At 38.9% G+C, this 25,282-nt stretch overlaps 1 protein-coding gene across 1 annotated transcript in view; it reads right to left on the minus strand.

Moving 5' to 3' along the window:
- LOC150090591 (glutamate receptor 1-like) overlaps nucleotides 1-25,282 on the minus strand; it is a 194,034-nt gene that overhangs the window by 131,514 nt on the left and 37,238 nt on the right. Inside the window, exons 4-7 of the mRNA XM_090371710.1 lie at nucleotides 15,425-15,678; nucleotides 11,275-11,439; nucleotides 3,477-3,650; nucleotides 2,112-2,219 (exon numbers count right to left, since the gene is read on the minus strand). Coding sequence (XP_090227836.1) covers nucleotides 2,112-2,219; nucleotides 3,477-3,650; nucleotides 11,275-11,439; nucleotides 15,425-15,678 — 701 coding nt within the window. The remainder of the gene's footprint in view (nucleotides 1-2,111; nucleotides 2,220-3,476; nucleotides 3,651-11,274; nucleotides 11,440-15,424; nucleotides 15,679-25,282) is intronic.

The following is a 25,282-nucleotide window of genomic DNA, read 5'->3' on the forward strand; positions in this document are numbered from 1 at the left end:
CAGTAACATCTGGTCACTACGTCTCACCCCCCATCCCCGCCAAGTGGAGGCGGCCAGGATCAACTACAATCAACATTTCTCTGACCTTTGTAGTTTTGCCGTCGGGTCGTTGTTTGACCATTTTGACGCCAGTTCTGGTACACTTACACTACGGCGGCTCTCGAAAACCCTACCAGTTCAGCCGTTTGAGAAATCGAGGCACCAGTTCGTCCAGCTCCCGCAATCTGTTCTTTATCAAAATCCGATAAATCCTTCCATTTACCCATCACGCTCGGAATTTTACTACCTACTGGACCACTGGCACCTTATGTATGCTACATAGGTCGACTAACTCCGCACTTTCGTACCTCACGTGGTCAACGGGTCGCATTCAGTTTTCATAGGTGTGGTCATAATTCAGTGATCACTTAATGTAGTTTCTGTACGGAAAACACTAAGTCCGTGTTTGAGATTTTGAAAGCAAAGAGAAGTCTAAACTCGACACTGGCTCTGTTTCGGAATTATCGCAAAACCTCATCCTCCAGCTAGTATTGCGGCTTTGACATAAATGCTGTTTTCCTGTCAAAGATATGAGATCGATGTGGTGTTGAAGCTACCCTACACTATCAGACTAATGTCATAATAGTAGCTCCTCTCCCTGATATTGGAGGGATAGTAGCAAGTTACACAATTTCTCCAGATGAGAACTCATTGAGAATACATTGGCTAATTTGTCATAGCTTTAGTGATAGTTTCTCCAAGTCAGACGTGATCTTCTGTGGTACAGGATGACAAGCAACCAAAACTATGGGTTATCCTGTATGGACTCTCGTTTCCTGTAGCCTTCTGAATATAATTTTATTTGAAATTATCGTTCCTGTAGTCATTGAGTTCGAGAGAGAAACAGCTATCTGATTGTCATCATATTGTAATGTCTCGATGTTAGGGCCAGACAGCGATCATCCTGGGACGTTGTAATCATTAGCTCGCTTTGAACTTGCCTTCAAGGAGTACTGTTCCTGAGACTTAAAATTCTGGCTACTTCATTTGTTACAAAATTAGGTAGCTATCATCCTGCCAATAGCCATCTATCCACTTAGAGCGTTGCATTCTTCAAAAAAGGAAGACCTCATCAAATGCATTCTGTTCCTTCTTAGATTAATTTGCATACTATAGCTGTGCTGTATGCAATTTTACAGGCATTTTATATTATTTGCAATTTATTATTAGTATTAGTAATGGCCGCATGGTGCAAGAAAGCCTATGGCTTATGCTGCACCAGCCAAAAAAAAAAAAAAAAATCCGAACAAAACAATGATAAAAACAAAAAAATATATATATATATAAATAAATAATAATAATTAATAATAAAAATTTTTTTTAAAAAGGAAATTAAACCTATCATCCTATGCGCTTCCCTTATCCGAAAGTACTATTAATTATTAGCATTTCATACTATTTGTGTTTTTATATTATTTGCAACTGATTATTTTGCTCTGGTGAGCAGGAACTTCAATCATTTGCCTTCCAGGTGCCTCTGTAGCCAGGTGGGCAGGAGCAGCAGTGCGTAGCACAAACTTCTTGATTAGACCGGGGTTCGAGCCCGTAACCATCAAATACGGAGGATGCGGAAAGGTCAGGGAATGGCCACCGAATATCTCCCCCTGAGCAATATGGCCTTAGTTGCTAATGGTCCTAAAAACCAAATAACAAACAAACATATATTTGCCTTCAAAAGCAATGTTGAAACGTTCTGTGGTCCTCACGTACCATTTAGGTCGCTAGATTGTCCAAAAGCTTTGGCATTCTATTTACAGATTATTTCAAATGTGCTAAACTTAATAACGTGCTATAAGGATTTAATAAAAAATGGTTTTCAGTTATAGGTTATCTCTATTAGGTTTGCCTTTTCTTTAAGCTTCTTGAAAGCTTTCTCAACGACTCTGAACATTTTGCAGTTTTATAAACTGCAAAACTAACTAACTATAAACTGCAAAACTCTGTCATAAAGGAAGCAGAAAAGGATATAGCTCTCTGCTATAAATACTCATAAAATTTCAAAAAAATTTTGATATGGCTAAATAATTTTAACGTTAGAAACTATTCACAAATAGATTAATAAAAAAACCTACTTGCAGCTGAGCCATAGATGTAGTCTCCATGACATCTAATGTGTAATCCCTTCTTTTTCCATTAGCGTCGAACTGAATATGTCCTGTGAGACCATTGGAAATGCGACTCTAAAACAAACCGTACTCCAACTAATTAATCAAAACAAAGTAAGCTAAAAATTAATTTGTTCTTAACCATTTTAAAGAAAAGTCATTTGGCATAAGTAGAAATTCTGATTAAAATTATACTGTTCTTTGAATTTTTTTTTTCGTTTCATTTATGCTTTATGTATTATCCTATTCTTTGTATTCAATTGTGCATTTAGCTTTACAATTCTGTTTTGTTTTTCAAATTTGCATTATTATTTTATGCTAAAGAATTTCATTTGTAAAGACTCCGAAATAATAATATATTATCCGTTATAAAATAAAAGTTTTGGCCCTCTATTAAAGAGGGCGCAGTTGCAACGCTGCGTTGTCTGTCAAAAAGTGCAGAAGACAAAACTTTTATTTGAGCTCTGCATATTCGTTATAGTATGTGAACCGTGTATTATTATAAAGTTACACCTCTGTGCCGAATATTCAGGTTAGTATTTTTGTATAATTACATATTACGCAAATTAAAATATAATGAATACGAGAGAATATATTCAAAGCTAGATTAATAAAAATCAAGCAGTTATTTTACTGTATTTTAAGCCAACCATGGTATATATTGTGAACTCTAACAGTGCTGCGCTAATTGAGTATTGTAAACTGGTTTAATTTAAAACTATACAGCAATATGGTAATATTCTTTTAGATTATATCTTAAAATTATGTGATTCTATCTAGCTGTCCCAGGTATAAACAAAATTTATTATTTATTTATTTATTTTTATTATTAAGCGAATAAATTCCTGACATTCGTAATGGATTCTCTTTCGCTGGTAGTTGAAGTTGAAGCAGACGCGATAATACATTCATAACTGTATTATATGTAACAAAATTGAATAAATATGACTATATTAAATGAAAAAAAAAACTATGAAAGTTTAGAAATTTATTAAACCTTTGCAGTTTTTAATTATAGTCTTTATATAGGTTTTAAGTTAAACCAGTTTTCGACAATGCAGTGTTATTTAAACTATATCATTTTACCTATATGATGAACTAATCATACAGTATACGCTGCAATATAAACTTATATCGAATCCCAGTGGTGTTATTTATTTTATTTTTTATTTTTTTTTATTTTTGCATTTCGATCATCCGTTAAAATAAAAATTATTAAAATAATTAAAAAAAAAAATATATATATATATATACATATATTTAAATAACCATTTATACATTTGCTTGATAAAAATATAGGCGAAAAATTTTAATTAAGTAAATATAACTTACCCCTCTTATGTACTGGGCGACTACTGATCCATAATTCCAAGCAGTCATTGATGGGTTGAGACAATTGATGGTCGATCCGTTCATATTATGGAAAAGACTAGGTTGATCATGAAATAAACGGCTAAAAGCATCTATGAGAACCAATCCACCATCATAAGCGAGAATTGCATTTTCCTAGTATGAAAATGTCAACTGTAATTTGCTGTAATTTGTTGTTTGTGGGTTATTTAATTAGCATAGCAATAAATGGAAACGAGACAAGTAGGATTGCGGGCTCCTAGCAGTTAGTCGTTAGTTCTTTACCAAAAGCTTTCAAACGTTCCTTTTGTTGTCTACTTTCGAAATGATATATATCGAAATATGTCGAAATATATCATTTCGAAATTAAAGAAACAATCTATTAATACGAGAGTGTTCCAAATGCTCTCTTATGAAAATGTGAAAGATAAATAATCATTTTTTCAATCTTGTGTTAAAGAACCTCATTGTTAATCAACTTGTCACCTCCTCATCCCCTGTGGAAGTGTTTTTCCTTTTATCAACTTTTTGAGGGATCCAAATAGATATCACTTAGAGCCATATCAGTTGAATAAGGAGGGTGGGTAGTGTGAGAAAAATCACTTGCACTCTGATGACAAGGTTTCAATGAAAAAATAAAATGCGTATTTAACTTTGCTGTTTACATTTGAATTACCCTCGTATTACAATTCGTCAAATTTTTTTTTTTATTCTGCTAATTAATTGTTTAAAATAGAGAATTTTTGAACAGTTTTAAAACAGATATCAGGAGGAGATGCCTAGTAGCTCTAAGTCCTTTTAACATGATAATATGAATAAATGAATATTTTAAATTGAATTAACCGTGAATTGTAATATACACTGAGTTGGCTTTGCATTAGCAACACCTCCTGTAGGAATGGAGTCGCCTGTGACTCTGGTGAAAGCCCAAAGTCGGAAACGGCTGATATAATATTGTAAGTAATATACTGGTGTGCAAAACTTAAAATACAGTCAGGTTTTCACCTGTAGCTTCTCATAGGAATGGCCTAGATGTGGAAAAAGCATACCAAAGGAACCGCGTGAGGTACAGAAATGGTGAAGGAAAGAACACCGACACAACAACGGAAACAAAACGGTACAGAGGGACTTTATTCAAAAATGGCACCATAGCACTGGCTGCCATGATAGAGATGCATCACTACCAAAGATGGAACAAAGGGAAGAAGTGGTCCTCAGTAGGAGATTTGGCCACCCCTAATGTCGATGCAGGCTTTGCACCACCTGTCCACACTTAGAACAATGTTGTTGATAAGTTCTTGCGGTAACATCGTCCGTTCCTCTGTCAGCACCATCTTCAGCTGGTGAATATTTTCTGGCGGGTGTGGATGTGCCACTAGGCGTCTCCCCAGAGCGTCCCATATGTGTTCCATGGGATTTAGATCTCGGGAACGGGAAGGCCAATCCATACGAACAATGTCCTCACTTTACAAAAACATATCAACAGCTGCAGTGCGATGGGGTGTGACGTTATCACCCATAAACACGAACTCGGGTTAATCTACTGCCAATGGCACCTCGGAACAGGCGCACATGGGGAAGGATTACCTCAGTACAGTAACATGCACTGGTTACTGTACCGCCTTCCAGAATCTGGAGTTGTGTATGTCCATCTAAGATAACGCCTCCCCAGACGAGAACACCTCGACCGCCATATCGATCCCTTTCAGTGATGTTTGTGGGGTAATACTGTGTGCCAACCTCTCACCAGATTAGCTGGCGTCCAGAATCGCTACTGAGACCGAATCTACTCTCATCAGTAAAGAGTACCTTAACTAAGGATTTTGTGGTTGTAACCTTTAGAAATAGTATTGGTCCTTAAGTTTTGCACACCAGTGTACTTACAGTTGGTCATCAGATCAGGTTCTTGAGTTTCTGCAAAGAAGAATGGGTCGTCGTGGAGATCTTTTCAACTTCGAACGTGGAATGAGTGCGTAGGAAAGATGTTCTGTCCTATGATTTCTGTCCACTGAATGGACAGAAATCATAGGACAGATATGTACCCTCCCGTCCGCTCATAATAACTGGAAACGGGACTCGGACCAGGAGACTGAACTCCAATTATCCAAAGTCCAGCGCCGATGTTCTTTCACCCAGTTGAGGCATAGAGTACTGTGTCGTGGTGCTAGCAATGGGACTCTGGTGGGTTTGCGGCTCTCATAACGTATTGTGGCTAATGATCGCCTGATGGTGTTGGTGGAGATGTTTCTGGCACCTCCTTCGTTGAAGTCGGCGGTGATTTGTGCCACTGTCGCTCTACGGTTGGTTGAAACAATGCAAGACAGACATCGATGTCCATGTTCATCCACCACCTTTCTCCGCCTACAGCACTGTCCACGATCAGATGTTATTCCGGAAATAGCGTATTCCCGATACCCTTGATATTGTTGAACGGGGGTAGTGTAATTTCTGTACCACGTCGGCGATAGAGTGACCCATGCGTTGGGCACCCACTATCGTCTCGCTTTCAAAGTCGGTTAACTCACGACGTTTATCCATACTGACATCGAATTACCGTCTACATGAATACAGTGGTGCAGTGTACCTATATACCTGCCAGCGGTGGGTTCATCCATTAGCGAGAGGAGTGGCAGTGTCGCATTGCCCAGGAACCAGGTATCTCATGAATTCTGTCCTTTCAGTGTACAAGCCAGTATCTAGACAACAGCCAACGTAGTTAAGTGCTTCTGTTTCAAAACATCGGTTGAACAACCGGACAAAACTCACATGTGGGACAGCCTTGGGTACGTCAACACTGGACCACCGACATGTAGAAATCTGTTACCCCATGTCTGATGAATCCCATTTCCAACTATCATGTTGACGAGTGTATCCGCTTCTCCGTAGCCAGGTGGGAAGGAGCAGCAGTGCGTAGCACATGCTTCTTGATTAGACCGGGGTTCGAGCCCGTCACCACCAGTAGACTAAGATTTCTCTGGCAGGTCCTGCCGCTTAATTTTCTGAGTTTTCGGCGGCTAGGACCTAAAAAAAGAGAGAGAGAGAGAGACAAAAAAAAAAAAAAAAAAAATATATATATATATATATACACACACACACACACACACACACACGCGTATTTTATTTATTTTTTTTTTTTTGGTAAATTCGATGAGGAATAACGCAAAATTTTTGAAAGACCGAGTGTATGGGCGAAAAACGTAATTTGGAGATGATTAAATCAATTCCGACGTGTAGGGCATTCGTTCGCGTATTTGCAGGTAGAGTGGGTGGGGAGACTGAAGTCTGAGGAGGGGAAAGACAGAAGTATGGAGTCGAGAGAGGAGGCGATCCCAAGTCACGGTGAGGCATGGCCATGCCCCACCAAAAGGGAAAGTGGGAACGGCGAGGAGGGGAGGAGACAGTAAGACAGTCTCCTTCCCCCTCCGGGTATAGGGGTATTAAAGATGAAGGAGGCTAGGGCGCCCTCTTAAAGTCGCCAAATGGCGTTTGGCAGCTGCGCAACGTTAAGTCTCTTTTCTTCAGTGTCGAGTCGATTTCAGTCCAGTCGCTCATGGGGCAAGCCTCGTCCTTGTGTTTTTCACTTTCTTGTCTCAGAGTTTTTCTCTGTAGTAACTCCATTGGATGGTATTTTATGGTCTTGAGGGTCTAACGGTTCCTGGGATTTCTCCCATCTCCGCGTATGTTCTCTGTATCGGTCAAGCCAGAGATTTAAAAGTGTGTGGGATATGTACTATGTAGTATGTTGTGCCCATTGTTCATCCGGCCTGTTAGCCGCCGGACCCTAGTGGGGCCCGACGTTACCAATACCAGCCACGGGGAGGCCGGCCAGGTGTTACCAGTGATTGAATCAGTACTCTGGCAGGTCCTGCTACCTAGTTTCCTGGGATTTCAGTGGCTAGGACCAAAATAAATAAAATAAAAATTAGAAAAATAAATAGTCGCGAGGATGTTTTATTGCGAATTTGGGTTTTTGCTTTAGGAGCACTGTTTGGAGTTTTAAGCTGAAGGTTTTGATAAAGCCTAATTAGGTCGGGCAAGAATTTTGGTGTGGCTTAGAATTTTGATGTAGGGCTAAAACATCTGTTAGTTTGGAGATTGTTTTTATGGCATACCCTGGGTCATCTGATCACCGTTAATCAATGGCTCAATAGGAATGCATACCTTTCTATCGTCGCCAACCAGTTACACCCCCTCATGATGACAGTGCAACCCGACAACTCTGGCATCTGTCAAAAAGACAACACGCCATGCCAAGGCCCAGCAGGTTACTAATTGGTTTGGAACATGACAAGGAATTCTCTCTCCGCCGAACTCAACCAATCTGAACCCAATTCAGTACATTTGGGACCTACTGTAAATGGATATTCGATGGTACCAACATCCACCTGACACAGTCTCATAAAAAGGGAGGATTTTAACTTCCCAGATATTGACTGGAACTTGTGGTTTGGGCACTCACACACTAGTCAGACTTTTGTGGATTTATTGGATGATTGTTTTCTGCAGCAGCATGTTCGAGGGGCAACCAGAGAGTGTAATACTCTTGATCTGGTTATCAGCAGTGATCATTCGTGTATTAAGAATTTGCGGATAAAGGAACCACTAGGTGGCAGTGGTCACAGTGTACTGATGTGGGATTTACTTAAAGATATAATTACCATCAGGGGTAAAGGAAAGGGTTTTTGCTTCCGTAAAGGTGAGTACAGTGGTCTCAGACAGTTTTTAAATTCTGTACACTGGGACCAACTGATGATGTTACCAACAGCAAATTCTAAGTGGGAAGCATTCAAGGAATAAATCGTGGAAGCTACTAAATGTTTCATATTTATTAAGAAATATTGTTCAAAGTTTAGGCCTAAGTGGTTATAAAATGAATTAATGAGACTCGTAACAGAGAAGAAAAATGCATGGGATGCATATAAATTATCAAGCGACTCAGAAGCCTATGGCAGCTATAAGCTAGTCTGTAATCAGGTCACGAAGGAGGCTAGGCAGGAAGACAGACTACGAGAAATCTTTGGCAAAGGATGCTAAGAAAAACAGCAAGGATTTCTTTACTTATATAAACTCTAAAAGGGGATGAATCTGATTGGTCCACTTGATATCGATGGTTCGACTGTTGATGATCCTGCTCAGATAGCAAACAAACTGAATGAGTATTTTGCATCTACATTTACACATGAGGAGTTATTAAGGAACGAAAATGGCAGAAGGTTATCAAATTGTAGCAGGGTGCTTAATGATTTTGTAATAACTGAGAACAAAGTGGAGGAGAAATGGTTGAAGTTAAACATAAGAAAGACACCTGGGGTGGATGGGATCTATCCAGTTATATTAAAGGAGGCGGCAAAGAAACTAAGCAAACCCTTAGCCATAATTATGAGAGCATCCTTGGACTCAGGGGAGCCCCCCACGGACTGGAGATGTGCAATTCACAAAGGGGGATCGAAGGGTGACACGAGTAATTACAGACCAGTTAGTTTAACTTCTGTTCCGGGTAAAATAATGGAGTCACTGGTTAAAGATGCATTGCACGATCATCTAGACAAGACTGCAGCAATAATTCAGACACAGCATGGGTTTTTTAAGGGAAAGTCTTGTCTGACAAATTTGATAGGATTGTATGATGTGGTTACAAAGAAACTGGATGCAAAAAATTATTTTGATATCATATATTTGGATTTCAGGAAAGCTTTTGACACTGTTGCGCATGGAAGACTATTGTACAAATTGGAGCAGAATAGTATTAAGGGTAAGTTGCTACAATGGATAAAAGGATGGTTGAGTGGGAGAAGACCGAGAGTGGTAATTAATGGGTGCTGCTCTTCGTGGACTAATGTTATTAGTTGAGTCCCACAGGTTTCGGTTTTGGGTCCACTGTTGTTTTGTATATTTATCAATGATATTGATGAAGGTATATCAGGCTTAGTGTCGAAGTTTGCAGATGATACAAAGGTTGGCAGGGTTGTTAATGACAGTAATGGCAGGGTGCTACTGCAAGATGATCTAGAAAATTTGGGCAGATGGGCTAAGAAGTGGCAACTGAAGTTTAACTTTGGCAAATGCCAAGTACTGCATATGGGTGAAAGTAACCCCAGAGAAACGTACCAACTGTGTGGTACTACACTTAAGGTGGTAGAAAATGAAAAAGACCTGGGAGTAATTGTGCAGTCAGATATGAAGTTTTTTGAGCAATGCAGACAGGGCAGGTCATGGGGTATTGTCAATGATATATAGGAATTTTACTAGCAGGGAAAAGGAGGTGATTGTCCCTCTGTATAAGGCAATGGTCAGGCCACGCCTTCAGTACTGCGTACAGGTCTGGAGGGCTCATTTTAGGAAGGATGTAGATTTGATTGAGCGTATACAGAGAAGGGCAACAAGATTGGTGAGGGGAATGAAGGAATCCTCTTACCAAGAGAGGCTTAAGTTCTGCAAATTGCAGTGGCTGGAGACTAGGCAACTGCGCAGTGATCTGATTGTGTATAAGGCCTTGAATGGGTTGAGCACACTGAATTCTGATGGGATCCTTCCACTTGTTCAGATTACGAACCTAAGGGGCCATAAATTCAAATTAAGAAAAGACAGATGTAGAATAGATGTGCGGAAATTTGCCTTTAGCCAGCGGGTGGTTAATTGCTGGAACAAACTTCCATCTGTCGTTGTGGAAGTTGATAGGTTGAATAAATTTAAGGAGGAACTGGACAGGCATTTGGAGGGAATGGTGTAATTTTTTTTTTTTTTTTTTGCTGATGTATAAGCTCATACACTTACTTTCTTGCATTATATGACCCTACTGCTACTACTACTACTGCGCGGGCATTACTAAACACACTGTGTAACGCATGAGTAGCACTACCACAAGAATAGCTTGTGTAATACCCTGTGGAGCCCATGCCAAGACGTGTACGGGTTATATTATGGGCAAAAGGTAGCTCTACAATATAATAGGCAGGTATTGCTAATGCAAAGTCAACTCAATATATATAAAGAACAGAAAAAAGAAAGGAAAAAGAATATTTGCCCAATGTACGAGTTCCAATAATCTAATGTAAGATATTTTCCTTGCACTCATAAATATTATTGAATTATCAATTTATGATATTGTAACTCTTATAATTACTCATTTTAAGCGTTTTTATAAAGCAATAGCTCACAATAGTGCGACCTTTAGTTTACTAGTATACCCTATCGTCTTAAAACTTCGGACACACTTCTGATAGGAGTGAACAGAGCGAGACCGGCAGGAAATTTGCCCTTTTTCTATATAATTTTTGTTTCATTACTTTCCAGGCGCACTGTGTAATGATTGACCACATACAGAGCCGGCACAAGGGTTTCAAGCCCCCTAGGCAAGACTTAATTTGCGCCCCAGTTGTGTTCTGTTCATAATGTCATAAAACCATAAAAGAGGATTATATTGCAAATCAATTTTTTTTTAAATATATTCTTAATATTTGATAAAATATTTAGATCATGTTATTTCTTTATTTAGAAAAACTTATTACCTTATTTAATTTAAATAATTATTTTTTAACCACTAAAAAAAATTACATTTTGTTGGAATGCACCCAATTTCCTTTCATTTCATAATATAAACACAATTTTATATGTTTCTAAAATAGAACATTAAGTTTTTTTAAAAAAAGTTTTATCTAATAAACGCTGTTTTTATGACATCGTAGTAGTGAATATAATTATTCTTGGTATTTTAGAGAATTCACAAATAGAGAAAATTTAGATTATCATACATTACCATTGAACCAGAGAGAAAAATTACCGGTATTTCTGACGTTCCAGCTCGAGGCCATCTGTTTGGCTGAAGACTTTTCCACGCGTCGTAGAAATGTCGAACGTTATCATCCTTCGCATCTACAAGTCGAAATCGTGTCACGGTGAGAGTACTAGGGATGGCTCTCTGCGAAGCCATTAGGTTATCAGCACTCTGAAATAATAAAGCCCAAAACTTTAAAAAAAAAAAAAAAGTAAAAATTGAAAGAAATCATCAACATAATACATGTAAACAATGCGAACAACAATATTTAAATAAATTCTGTTTGTACTCCGGGACGACCACACAGTCAGAGGAGTTCGCAACATTGACAAAATACAAGAAACCACGGTATTTAGTAGTCACGCGAGCTTGAACCACGGTCACTCAAAGCACACGTACTTATGCAGCCTCCCGCTTAACTACTCGGTTACGGCGGCCGTAAAAATGTTCTGCTTGTAATCCCGAACAACCAACAAGTCATAGGAGTTCACAATAAATCATGAATACAATCATTAATTGTGTTTAGCAGTCACGCGAGTTTGAACCACGGCCCACTCAAAAAGCGTGTTCTACTACACTCTCGTTCCTGACCGCTTCGTCTACATCCGCCCTAAAATAATGATCTTGTTTATACTCCGACACTACCAATAGTGTCAGAGGAACTTACATTAATTATTTTGAGAACGAATACAATCAATAACAGAATTTAGCAATCAACTGGACTTGAACCAAGGTCCACTTAAAGCGTATGTGCTTTTGCATTCTCGCGCCTGACCACTCGATGACGTCGAGCCCAAACAGAATATAAAATTATGTTAAAATCAAAAATATTGTGAGGACGATCACCGGACCACTTTTCCTACTTGGGCCATACTCTACCCAGATTCACCAACAATAGAGAAAAAACTATAGGAAGGAATTTCAGTAGTCTGAAAGGGGCGGAAAAATTCAGGTGTACCGCGGGCTGGAAAATACTTAAGGTTCCCACTATAATTAGCGCAATAAGAAGGCGACTTTTTAGCAATCACAGTAAATGTGATTAGCCTTTAAATATACAGAAACCCCCGCCTAAAGCGACTGATTGCGAAAACTCGTTAAACGAATATGATTTTTCCATAAGAAATAATGGAAAAGAGAAATTACACCCCAGTCTGGAATTTTATGATGTACGTGTATTTTTAAATATGCTTTGTTTGAGAGTACGTATTGGCAAAACAACGTGCCATAAACACTAGTTGCTATACGTATACAACTGTACTGCGTTATAAATCCTTGATAAGTAATGCTGATCGGCTGTGAAGTGTGATGATTAGTATTCTCGCCTTTGAATCTGACCATCTGAGTTCAAATGTCGCTTCGTTCGATTTTTTTTTTAATTAATTGATTTTTTTCTTTTTCTGTGATTAATAGAAGTGAAAATCCGCATACTTCGTGGTAGTGACTACTGAAAGCAGTCGATGCTACGAAGGGTTTTGGTTGTTTTGTAGGTGTTGATAAGTTTTTGGGAGTGATATCGACTGCTTTAAGCAGTCGATTAAGTTCTCGACATACACGAGCAGCACAAACTTTTGTGCTGCTCGTGTATGTCGAGAACTTTAGCTTCTAAAATAACTGTACTCTATATTTATGACGACGGACAACCACATAGATTTATGACGACGGACAACCACATAGATTTATGACGACGGACAACCACAGCCTGTGAGACCCTAGAAGCATCTTTAAACAGGTCCTCTGCCTCATGGAAACACACTTTTGAAAGATCGCTAGTATCCTATTGCAATAAATTAGACGAAACTATGCATCTACAGTATGAAATTATGAATGTATTTTAATTCTTTTCGCTCATTTCTTTCTTTATGATTTAAAATTACAATACACCTGAACAGCATGAATTTCACGATTTGGAGGAGGCGGTTGTGGAGGATAATATCAGAACCCCTGCCTTACTCTATCAGTTAACAATGAGAATTGATTTCACACTATTTTTGGTATTTAGTGCAGATGTTTCATTTAGCGCCCATTGATATTTATGCACAGGCGCATGAGGGTCCCCATCAAAGGGGGGTGGCGGTAAATGGTTTGGAGGGGGATCTTCCTTAGAAAGGTACCAAGAAGCTTTGAGATTGGCCCTTAAACTTCATCTGGGACTGACATGAATCGTAATAGAGGTTCTCACGTTCACTCGGTTATGTCGATCTGCATAACATGCAAATCGGCCCGTGAACACAAACGTATACAGACATCACATACTTATAAAGATATAAGTTACGCTTGGGAACCGTTAACATAATAATTGTAACTAAATAGTTACTCTATTGTGGAAACTATTATTCTCCAAAAAGGTTACTGTAAATGCATCTGGTGATCTGGAAAAGAGGAAAACCTGAGTAGGTTTTCCTCTTTTCCAGATCACCTCCCTCTGGCCGTCTTTGTACACCATGTTTTTGTAGCAACTTTCTTTTTTTTTTTTTTCAGTGATATAACTTTATTACTTTTTTAGTTAGTTTTAATTCTACCAGTATTATTTTATATTCATTTTTCCCTTGTTTTTATCTTGGTTTTATTCTTAAAATAACTGTTGGCGCATCGGCGGCCATAATGCACCTCCCCAGTTTTCCTATTTGCATTTGACTCTGATCCAAGCCCGAGACGGGATTCGAACCCGCGACCTTTGGGTTGTCAGGCAGGTAGTTTCCCCACCTGGCTAGCCCGGTTGGCGAGCCAGTTATGTCGTTGTTATTTTGGTTTTTAGGAGCATTAGCAACTAAGGCCATATTGCTCCGGGATATGCGGTGGTCATTCCCTGACCTTTCCGCATCCTCCGTATTTGGTGGTGACAGGCTCGAACCCCGGTCTAATCAAGAAGTGTGTGTGCTACGCACTGCTGCTCCTTCCCACCTGGCTACGGAGGCGCCGAGCCAGTTATAGCAAGAATATTTATCCTCTAACATCTGTTGTAGACCATAAGAATAAATTATTTCTCAGGACGACCTGCTTACCCAGATAGTTAAGACAAAGTTCAAAATAGAATTGGATGGGAATTTCTGGCTATAGGAATAATACCAGGGAATAGGAGAGTTATTTATTTATTGACAGACAGAATAATTCGGCTTCCTTGCATAATTTGACCATTCTAATAGTATTATTATTGTTTTATTTACTGTAAACTCTCGATATAACGGGCTTCGAAATAATAGAGTCGACCGAACCAGGCATTTCGTCTGTACGAGAGGGGTGACATAACCGCCTCAGTCTGTTGGTATTTTACTATCAGTTAAAATATTTTCATAATAAAGCAAATTTAACTTGCAACTAAATGAGATAGCTGGTCTTGCTTTCCTTTATCAATACAGTATCTGACATTTCAGGCTTGTTCCATTTTTTTTTTTTTTTTAATTGAATTTTTTCTTTTTCTGTGATTAATAGAAGTGAAAAGTATATACAGTTATCGCCTTATCAATTAATTACTAGGATTATAACTTTATAAAATACTTATTAAAACTATACAGTTTTACATTCTCCGAACTTAGCTGTTCAGCTTAATTACAGTTTACAGTTTCAGCTTAATTACTTAGCTGTTCAGCTTAATTACAGGGTGATAAATGTTATACAACTGTATAACATTCATCACACTTCTCCCGCTGGAATTTTTGCTTTGACTTACCAGTAATATTGAAAAGGAACAATGCAGTTATATGAGGATAATGAGGAGTCATTGTAATGTGTCTGTGTATTGCGTGTAGTCTATGATCAGTTTTCCTATTTGCAAGATAAAATCTCACCCGATTAACTCGGTCGTGAAATTTAAAAAAAATAATAAATTCCTCTCTCGTCTCAGCGGGAACCGAACTCAATTCCGAATTCACTGTATTAGCAGTTAGGATATTTAAATAATGGATAATTCCTGTTCATAGAAATACAAGCAGAACTCAGAGCCGGAACGAGGGTATAGCGATCGAGGCACCTTTCTCGGGCGTAAGGCTGAAATGGCCGCATTATTTAATGGGGTAAGTTCATATGAATCGTTATCTGAGAAGTAGGGGAACACTTCTGAATACCTGCCTCAAAGGAAAAAATATCCCATTCTCTGCTCTGGTATAACTAGAGCACATTTTTTTTTTTTTTTTTTTTTTTTTTGTTTTAAACAACTCACCGGCTCCGTCAGTAGAAAATGGAAATGCCGTCCTCTGAAGACTGCTTCGTGCACGTACGCAACCAAAGCATCACGAGCCAACTGGGGATCGGTTGCTAAGACGACGTGCTTTTCTTTATCTGTGTTTTCGTTGTCTGCGAGAAGTTGACTAAGAATGATAATGGCTTCTTCTCCACTTCTAATTCTCCGTAGGCCCCACACGTCCAGTTTGAGGTGTGGCACTAACTTCAGAAGTTTCTGCAGTTTATCAGCACCTGAATAGAAATAAATAAATAAATAAATATCAACAGTAACAGTAAGGAGGATGCCTTTCTTCCTAAACCAAAAGTTAGAGTGAAATAGACTGTGATATCGCTAATATTGGATTACAAAAGATATTTTCTATAAAATTTAACTGCCACCAGTGGCAAATGTACGGGTACGCTGCTATATCATTCACTTAAATGAAATAAAGTACATGCAAACACACATCGCCAGAAGCTAATATATCGCAAATTATTGGGCTAATTATTGTAAATTATGTTTGAAGATTAAATAACGATTATCAGGAGCCACTCAGATATCTTAAAAATTTTCTTGTTGAGCATACCCGAAATGTTTCAGGATCATCTTCCGTATTCTCCGTGTTCTAAAATCTGCTTTTATTAAGGAATACGATTTATTATCATGTAATCTTTCATCGCCTTTCAAATAGCATGGAGAGCTCGTTGTGAGAGTTATTTGGCTATCATTGATATTCCTTCTTGCTATTAAACACCTGAATTAGATGTCAAACTTTTAAAAAAAGTTTTCCAAAATATCAAAATAAGAGATAAAAGAGGCATGTAATGCAAGAAAAGCAAGCGTTCAGCCAAAAAAAAAAAAAAAAAAAATTCACACAACCGTTCCATCTAAAAGGTTTTTCCAGTTCCTCCATGAATTTATTAAAGCTTTTCCAGTTCCTCCATGAATTTATTAAAGCTTTTCCAGTTCCTCCATGAATTTATTAAAGCTATCAACTTTCACAACTTCCACCCGCTAGCTAAAGGCAAATTTCCGCACATCTCTTCTACAACTGTCTTTCCTCAATTTGAATTTATGCCCCCTTAGGTTCGTAATCTGAACAAGTGGAAGGATCCCATCAGAATTCAGTGTGCTCAAACCATTCAAGGCCTTATACACCTCAATCAGATCACTGCGCAGTTGCCTAGTCTCCAGCCACTGCAATTTGCAGAACTTAAGTCTCTCTTGGTAAGAGGATCTGTAAGGACCCGTCCTTACATTAATTAATAAAAATGGTTAAATATTATGAGAATTTAACTGTAATACGAATAGTGGTTTTCTGGTAAAAACAACATAAGTTAAGTAGCACTGGAATTCAAAAATACCTTCCAGTCACTCCTTGTGTAGTTGTAGTTTGTTTGTATGGAAATTCTTTGACGAGTCAGTAAAAGTAAATAACCGTGACAAATCCCCATTAAGACAGAGGCAGATGCACCATAGTAAGGGCCAAGAGCACTTAAGTTGGCTCTCTTAGAAATTTCACAGTGGAACGCCATTAGAGGTGGGCGACGTCACCAGGTGTGCGCGCGTGAGGTCACGGGAAGAGCTGTGACGTTTCTCAGTTAACCTGAACTTCCGCCTCTCGTTCTAGATGGTTCTCGTATATTCTAGGCCACGGAAGTTGGGAAGAAGACCCGCCCACGGAAGATGAGAGGAGACAAATGAGAGCACAGGTAAAGGGATGCGCAGATCTCCTATTGGCCAGGAAGAAAGTGGAGGGAATTTTGAGAGGGAGATTAGGAAGAAGTTTTCGTGGCATTCAGGGAGAAGCTTTCGTGGCATTCGGAAGAAGTTTCGGGGCATTCGGAAGAAGTTTTCGGAGGAGTCGGAAGAAGTTCTCGGAGCGGTCTGGAGAATGATTTGAATGAGTTGGAGAACGATACAAAGCAGAGCAGTAGTCTACTTTGGGTGATAGCTGCAGCCCTGAGGTAGATGGAAGCAACGATAGAAATTCTGCGTATCCCGACAGCCCGTAGGAATGTTCACCTGTAAGCATGGAAGCCGTAGCAAGGAAGAATCACATCCTGAAAATTATATAGGCAAAGCCAGTCGAATGAGTGGTCGAACCATTGACCTACTAGACAACTCCTCTATCCACGGAAGAAGAAATGCTGACCGGTAAAGAGTATACGACCCTGATTGATTCCAGCCACGCAGTATCCGTTAGGGAGACACCATAAATCACCGAGATCCCCAAATGAGCGCCCCCGCATTCCAGTACCTGAATGACCGATACGAAAGGAAGCCGAGCAGGGAGGAAAGTTCCAGGCCAAACACGTAAGTCCTAGAGAGTTTACCGAAATAGGTGTACTTAATTTATTAAGGAGAGGACTTTAGGAGAAAAATGTGTATATTTAAGTAATGAATATATGAATAACGGGTAATGTATTTAAGACGGACGCAGCCTATAATTTGAAGTGAAGCTCCTCATATTAATGCTTGCTGGAAGGAGAGATTATAATAGATAAGTGAGAATTGTTTAAAGTTGAGAAAGGTTTTTATAATATATATGAAATTAAAGGTTGAAATTTCAATTTATTATGAGTTGGTTTGTGGAGAGTATTTCTGATTTGAGTAGGGGCTAATTAAAAGTGATATATATAAAGGTATAGAGGATTAACGGTCCTGAAGGGTAATGTTAAATTGAATTGATTAATATTTCCTGTTAACCTGATTGCAGAAAGGGTGTCTAATTGAATAAATGCAATTTTTTTACAAATTGAGACACGAACTCTGAAGGTTTTTGTGAGCCAGTTCATTGGCTGGTAGTTGTTGGTTTATTATACAGACTGTTCATAAGAAGAGTGAGAAGAATCGATGTAAAGTGTATGACACGACCTATTGAAGTCCCTGTAAAGAACATGAAGAGACACCATGACATAATGAATAATAATGTGTATTAGAGTAGAATATCTGATGATGAAACAATTGAGCTTGAACAAGATATTTACACATATAAAGGTTAATGAAATAACAAGTCACCAGCTAAATATAGTTTGAATAACTGCTATTGCTAGTTTTTGTATGATATGTTAATAAACATTGTTTTATTTTATATTCATGTGTGGGAGTCTGTCATTCCGAAACTCAGCCAATCCTGTGGAGAAATACTTAAAATAATTAAGGTCCCCTACGAGTCAGGTAATCTTCTGAGAACAAACAAGTCAGATGCTAAGTGGGAGGATTGGACTACGGGGATATACATATAAAAAAGGGGATATAAGTAATAAAAAATTAAAATATTAATACAAAAGGAAGATATACAAAAAAAATAACCCCATAATTAATAAACGTTACCCCGCCCCCCACAATTGGCGAGCGAAAGCCAGGATAATTCTGCACAACGGAAGGCTGAGTTCAGAACGACAGGAAAATATATATACATGTATATATACATGCAATCCAGTTGCTGAAACTGATAGAAAAAAATTCAGCTGGCGAGCCAGAAAGCGTAAGTTAGAATTATATATGTTTTACTGAGTTGATTATTGTTGAATGAATTTAGATTGAACAAGTAAATAATGGTGGATTTTAGAGACAAGTATTGATTTAGCGTTGAACTGGAAATTATTATTTATGTACAATTGAATTAATTAGTGAGACCGGACAGGGAAACCTCAAGGATAGATAGGTAAAAATTAATAAGTTTTATAATTATTGGGTGTTGAAATTTTACTAATTGATTATTGATCAAGCAGGTAAATGTTAATGGTAAATTGAATTAGATTATCTAATATAGTTAAAGAATTGTAGAAAGATTAATCGGCAGACATATTAATTAGTTAAAGTTGATAGCTAGAGATTAATAGATATAAAATAAAAATGCCAAGAAAGGGTAGGAAACGAGGCGAGGACTGCGAAAATTTTGGGGGCCACAGTGACGAACATGAAGGCCAAGAAAAACCAGAGGTGAGAATGGAAAGCGTGGTGGCAAAGGGGTCAGGACAAATCAAATACAGCAAGTATTTGAAACCATTTAAGGGGGAATCAAGTGAAAGAGTGGAAAAATTTATTAATAAATTAAAACTAATTAAGGATAAGGAAGAGTTAAGCGATATGGATGTCATAACTATAGGGGAATTTAAACTAGAAGGACAGGCATTAGAAAAATACAGGCAGGCTACAGTGGCAGAAGAAATAGTAACGCTCCACAGATTCACTGAGACATTAAGAAAAATATTTGGGAAAAAGAATGACTTGTTAACAAGCGTAGGAAAGTTGGGAGGATACACGCAAACCACTCGCGAAACAGTAAGCGAATTCCACCAGCGCCTCCTAAATTTAAAACTAAACACAGAAACATCGGAATCGGAGAAACAGGCATTCGAAAAAATACTAACTGGGCAGTTCATCACAGGGCTCAGGCACAATTTTAAAAAAGAAGTACTAAGAAAAAATCCAGAAACATTAACAGACGCGTACACCCACTCATTAGAGGAAGAAAGGCTTGAGAACTTTAGCAAAAATACGGGGGCAAAGGAGATAAACGCGATAACCGACAGAAAGCAGCCTGAAACAGAAAAGGAATCGAGGGAGTGGGGAAGCGAAATCGAAGGGTTAGCTAAACATTTAAATAGCATCGAAAGAAAGATGGAGTGGATGATGGAAAGGCTCTCCTTAAGCAATGATGCTAGAGAAATTCAGCAACAAACGGAAGTGAAACAAAGATTGGGTATAGTTTCACGAACAAACGAGGGGGGAGACAAGGACGGCGGTCGTAAATGGTGTTATAAGTGCCAGAACTCAGACCATTGGACCCGCTACTGCAAAGTGAAACAGGGTGCTAAAGAAAGCTGGGAAAGGGAAGAGTATTGGGAACGAGACAGGTACCCACACGTAAAAAACCCCAGAAACATGGACAAGCACAGGGAGGAAAGGCATTGCGCAAAACAAGGGGGGTATCGGAATGAACGAGAGCGCATTAACAATGCCGTAGTCAAGAGACATGGATCTTTTAGACATGCCCGCTGCGGGAGGCCATCATTACACTTAAACACCGCCAAAGGAAAGGCCATATCTTTAGGTGCGGTAAGTGCTAAGGGCAGTAGAAACGACCTGTTATATGTGAGAGGCAGCTTAGGAGGGGTACCAGGTAAGTTTCTGGTGGACACAGGAGCCTCGAGGTCTATTTTAATGTGGGACTACCTCATTAAATACTGCAAAAGGCCGAGTAAGGGAGATATAAGATGTTGCCGCGATTTTCTTGTGGAGGGGGTAGGTGCTGGAGAAATTCACACCGATTACATTGTCAGAGACAAGGTAAGAATACAGGGGTGTGATAACTTGGTGGCCCATTCATATTTTGTGGCAAACAGAATAAACAGTCGTCGACACGACGCAATACTAGGCACGGACCTCCTAAGGAAGTTAAGAGCCAAGATAGATGTGAGAAATGGCCGCATTACCTTCGGCAGTAATACCCAGGCGAGTCCAAAGGTAGACAGGAGGCGAAAGGCAGGCGTCAGAGCCCAGTATGAGCCAGAGAAAGGGGAAACTCCAAAGGAAGCTAGTGGGGAAGAATTAGAAGGGTGTAAGGCAAGCACAGATAATAAAGTTCTGGTTACACAAAACAAATGGAAATTAAATAAGAACACCAAAACAAATAGGAATAATGAGGGAAGGTGCCAAGAGAAGGGGAGGGTGTTACACGTAGGAATTTTGGAAACGAGAGAAAGGGTCGGTTTACATTCGGGAGAGAAAACACATGAAGGGGGAGAGAATGGCTGTGATGAGAAGGATCGCAAATTAAATGGAGCAACAGAAATTAAAGGAATCGAAGGATTAGGAAATTACAGAACTGAAGCTTCCAGTGAGGAGAAGGCACACAAACTGAAGGAAATAAACAGGATGCAGCAAATGTATCTAGGAGCAGTATTCGACGAAAATATGGGATGGGAGTAGTTAATGAAGCTTAATATAAGTTTAAGTAATGTCTGGTATATAAGTGTAATTAGAAAATATAAAAAGGCAATTAGAGGAGATTGGCTGTCGATTAAGTGGATCTGGGATAAAGGCATATCCGTCTGAGGACAGAAAAGGAAAAAAATTTATATATGGAATATAAATTTTTTTAGGGGAAGAGGAATGCTATGTAAGGACCCGTCCTTACATTAATTAATAAAAATGGTTAAATATTATGAGAATTTAACTGTAATACGAATAGTGGTTTTCTGGTAAAAACAACATAAGTTAAGTAGCACTGGAATTCAAAAATACCTTCCAGTCACTCCTTGTGTAGTTGTAGTTTGTTTGTATGGAAATTCTTTGACGAGTCAGTAAAAGTAAATAACCGTGACAAATCCCCATTAAGACAGAGGCAGATGCACCATAGTAAGGGCCAAGAGCACTTAAGTTGGCTCTCTTAGAAATTTCACAGTGGAACGCCATTAGAGGTGGGCGACGTCACCAGGTGTGCGCGCGTGAGGTCACGGGAAGAGCTGTGACGTTTCTCAGTTAACCTGAACTTCCGCCTCTCGTTCTAGATGGTTCTCGTATATTCTAGGCCACGGAAGTTGGGAAGAAGACCCGCCCACGGAAGATGAGAGGAGACAAATGAGAGCACAGGTAAAGGGATGCGCAGATCTCCTATTGGCCAGGAAGAAAGTGGAGGGAATTTTGAGAGGGAGATTAGGAAGAAGTTTTCGTGGCATTCAGGGAGAAGCTTTCGTGGCATTCGGAAGAAGTTTCGGGGCATTCGGAAGAAGTTTTCGGAGGAGTCGGAAGAAGTTCTCGGAGCGGTCTGGAGAATGATTTGAATGAGTTGGAGAACGATACAAAGCAGAGCAGTAGTCTACTTTGGGTGATAGCTGCAGCCCTGAGGTAGATGGAAGCAACGATAGAAATTCTGCGTATCCCGACAGCCCGTAGGAATGTTCACCTGTAAGCATGGAAGCCGTAGCAAGGAAGAATCACATCCTGAAAATTATATAGGCAAAGCCAGTCGAATGAGTGGTCGAACCATTGACCTACTAGACAACTCCTCTATCCACGGAAGAAGAAATGCTGACCGGTAAAGAGTATACGACCCTGATTGATTCCAGCCACGCAGTATCCGTTAGGGAGACACCATAAATCACCGAGATCCCCAAATGAGCGCCCCCGCATTCCAGTACCTGAATGACCGATACGAAAGGAAGCCGAGCAGGGAGGAAAGTTCCAGGCCAAACACGTAAGTCCTAGAGAGTTTACCGAAATAGGTGTACTTAATTTATTAAGGAGAGGACTTTAGGAGAAAAATGTGTATATTTAAGTAATGAATATATGAATAACGGGTAATGTATTTAAGACGGACGCAGCCTATAATTTGAAGTGAAGCTCCTCATATTAATGCTTGCTGGAAGGAGAGATTATAATAGATAAGTGAGAATTGTTTAAAGTTGAGAAAGGTTTTTATAATATATATGAAATTAAAGGTTGAAATTTCAATTTATTATGAGTTGGTTTGTGGAGAGTATTTCTGATTTGAGTAGGGGCTAATTAAAAGTGATATATATAAAGGTATAGAGGATTAACGGTCCTGAAGGGTAATGTTAAATTGAATTGATTAATATTTCCTGTTAACCTGATTGCAGAAAGGGTGTCTAATTGAATAAATGCAATTTTTTTACAAATTGAGACACGAACTCTGAAGGTTTTTGTGAGCCAGTTCATTGGCTGGTAGTTGTTGGTTTATTATACAGACTGTTCATAAGAAGAGTGAGAAGAATCGATGTAAAGTGTATGACACGACCTATTGAAGTCCCTGTAAAGAACATGAAGAGACACCATGACATAATGAATAATAATGTGTATTAGAGTAGAATATCTGATGATGAAACAATTGAGCTTGAACAAGATATTTACACATATAAAGGTTAATGAAATAACAAGTCACCAGCTAAATATAGTTTGAATAACTGCTATTGCTAGTTTTTGTATGATATGTTAATAAACATTGTTTTATTTTATATTCATGTGTGGGAGTCTGTCATTCCGAAACTCAGCCAATCCTGTGGAGAAATACTTAAAATAATTAAGGTCCCCTACGAGTCAGGTAATCTTCTGAGAACAAACAAGTCAGATGCTAAGTGGGAGGATTGGACTACGGGGATATACATATAAAAAAGGGGATATAAGTAATAAAAAATTAAAATATTAATACAAAAGGAAGATATACAAAAAAAATAACCCCATAATTAATAAACGTTACCCCGCCCCCCACAGATCCCTTCATTCCCCTCACCAATCTTGTTACCCTTCTCTGTACACGCTCAAGCAAATCTACATCCTTCCTAAAATTAGGCCTCCACACCTGTACCCAATACTTAAAGCGTGACCTGACCATTGCCTTGTACAAAGGGATAATCACCTCCTTTTCCTGCTAGCAAAATTCCTGTATATCATTGACAAAACCCCGTGACCTGCTCTTGCAGTCTGTCTGCATTGCTCAGAAAACTTCATACCTGACTCCACAATTACTCCCAGATCTTTTTCGTTTTCTACCACCCTACGTATAGTACAACACAGTTGGTACGTTCCTCTGGCGTAAGTTTTACCCATATGCAGTACTTTGCATTTGTCAATGTTTAACTTCAGTTGCCACTTCTCAGCCCATCTGCCCAAATTTTCTAGATGCTGTTGCAATAGTACACTGCTATTACTGTCGTTAACAACCCTACCAACCTTTGTATCATCTGCAAACTTCGACATTAAGCCTTCATCAATATCATTGATAAATATACAAAACAACAGTGGGCTCAACACCGAACCCTGTGGGACTCCACTAATAACATTAATCCAGGAAGAGCTGCGTCCATTGATTACCACCCTCTGTCTTCTTCCACTGAACCACCCTTTTATCCATTGTAGCAACTTACCCTTAATACCATTCTGCTCCAATTTGTATAGCAGGCTTCCATGCGCAACAGTGTCAAAAAGCTTTCCTGAAATCCAAGTATATGATATCAAAATTATTTTTTGCATTCAGTTCCTTTGTAACCACATCATAGTATTCAATCAAATTTGTCAGACAAAAAAACTTTCCCTTAACAAACCCATGCTGTGTCTGAATTATTGCTGCAGTCTTGTCTAGATGATTCTGCAATGCATCTTTAACCAGTGACTCCATTATTTTTCCCGGAACAGAAGTTAAACTAACTGGTCTGTAATTACTCGTGTCACCCTTCGATCCCCCTTTGTGAATTTGGGATACGTTTGTACATCTCCAGTCCGTGGGGATTTCCCCTGAGTCCAAGGATACTATCATAATTATGGCTAAGGGTTTGCTTAGTTCCTTTGCTGCCTCCTTTAATATAACTGGATAGATTCCATTCACCCCAGGTGCCTTTCTTAGGTTTAACTTCAATAATTTCTGCTCCACTTTGCTCTCAGTTATTACAAAATCATTAAGCACCCTGTTACAATTTGATAAATAGGCATTTCCGTTCCTTAATAACTCCTCGTGTGAGTATAGATGCAGAATAATCATTCAGTTTGTTTACTATCTGAGCAGGATCATCAACAGTCGAACCATCGATATCAAGTGGACCAATCTGATTCATCCCCTTCCTTTTATAGTTTATATAAGTAAAGAAATCCTTGTTTTTTTTCTTAGCAGCTTTTGCCAAAGATTTCTCGTAATCTGCCTTCGCCTGCCTAACCTCCTTTGTGACTTGATTACAGACTAGCGTATATATGCCATAGGCTTCTGAGTTGCTTGATAATTTATATGCATCCCATGCATTTTTCTTCTCTGTCACGAGTCTCATTAGTTCATTTGATAACCATTTAGGGCTAAACCTTGAACAATATTCCTTAACAGGTATGAAACTTTTAGTA

Source organism: Mastigoproctus giganteus, chromosome 1 (genome assembly GCF_048544385.1).
Source record: "Mastigoproctus giganteus isolate SK-2022 chromosome 1, ASM4854438v1, whole genome shotgun sequence".
NCBI lineage: Eukaryota > Metazoa > Arthropoda > Arachnida > Uropygi > Thelyphonidae > Mastigoproctus > Mastigoproctus giganteus.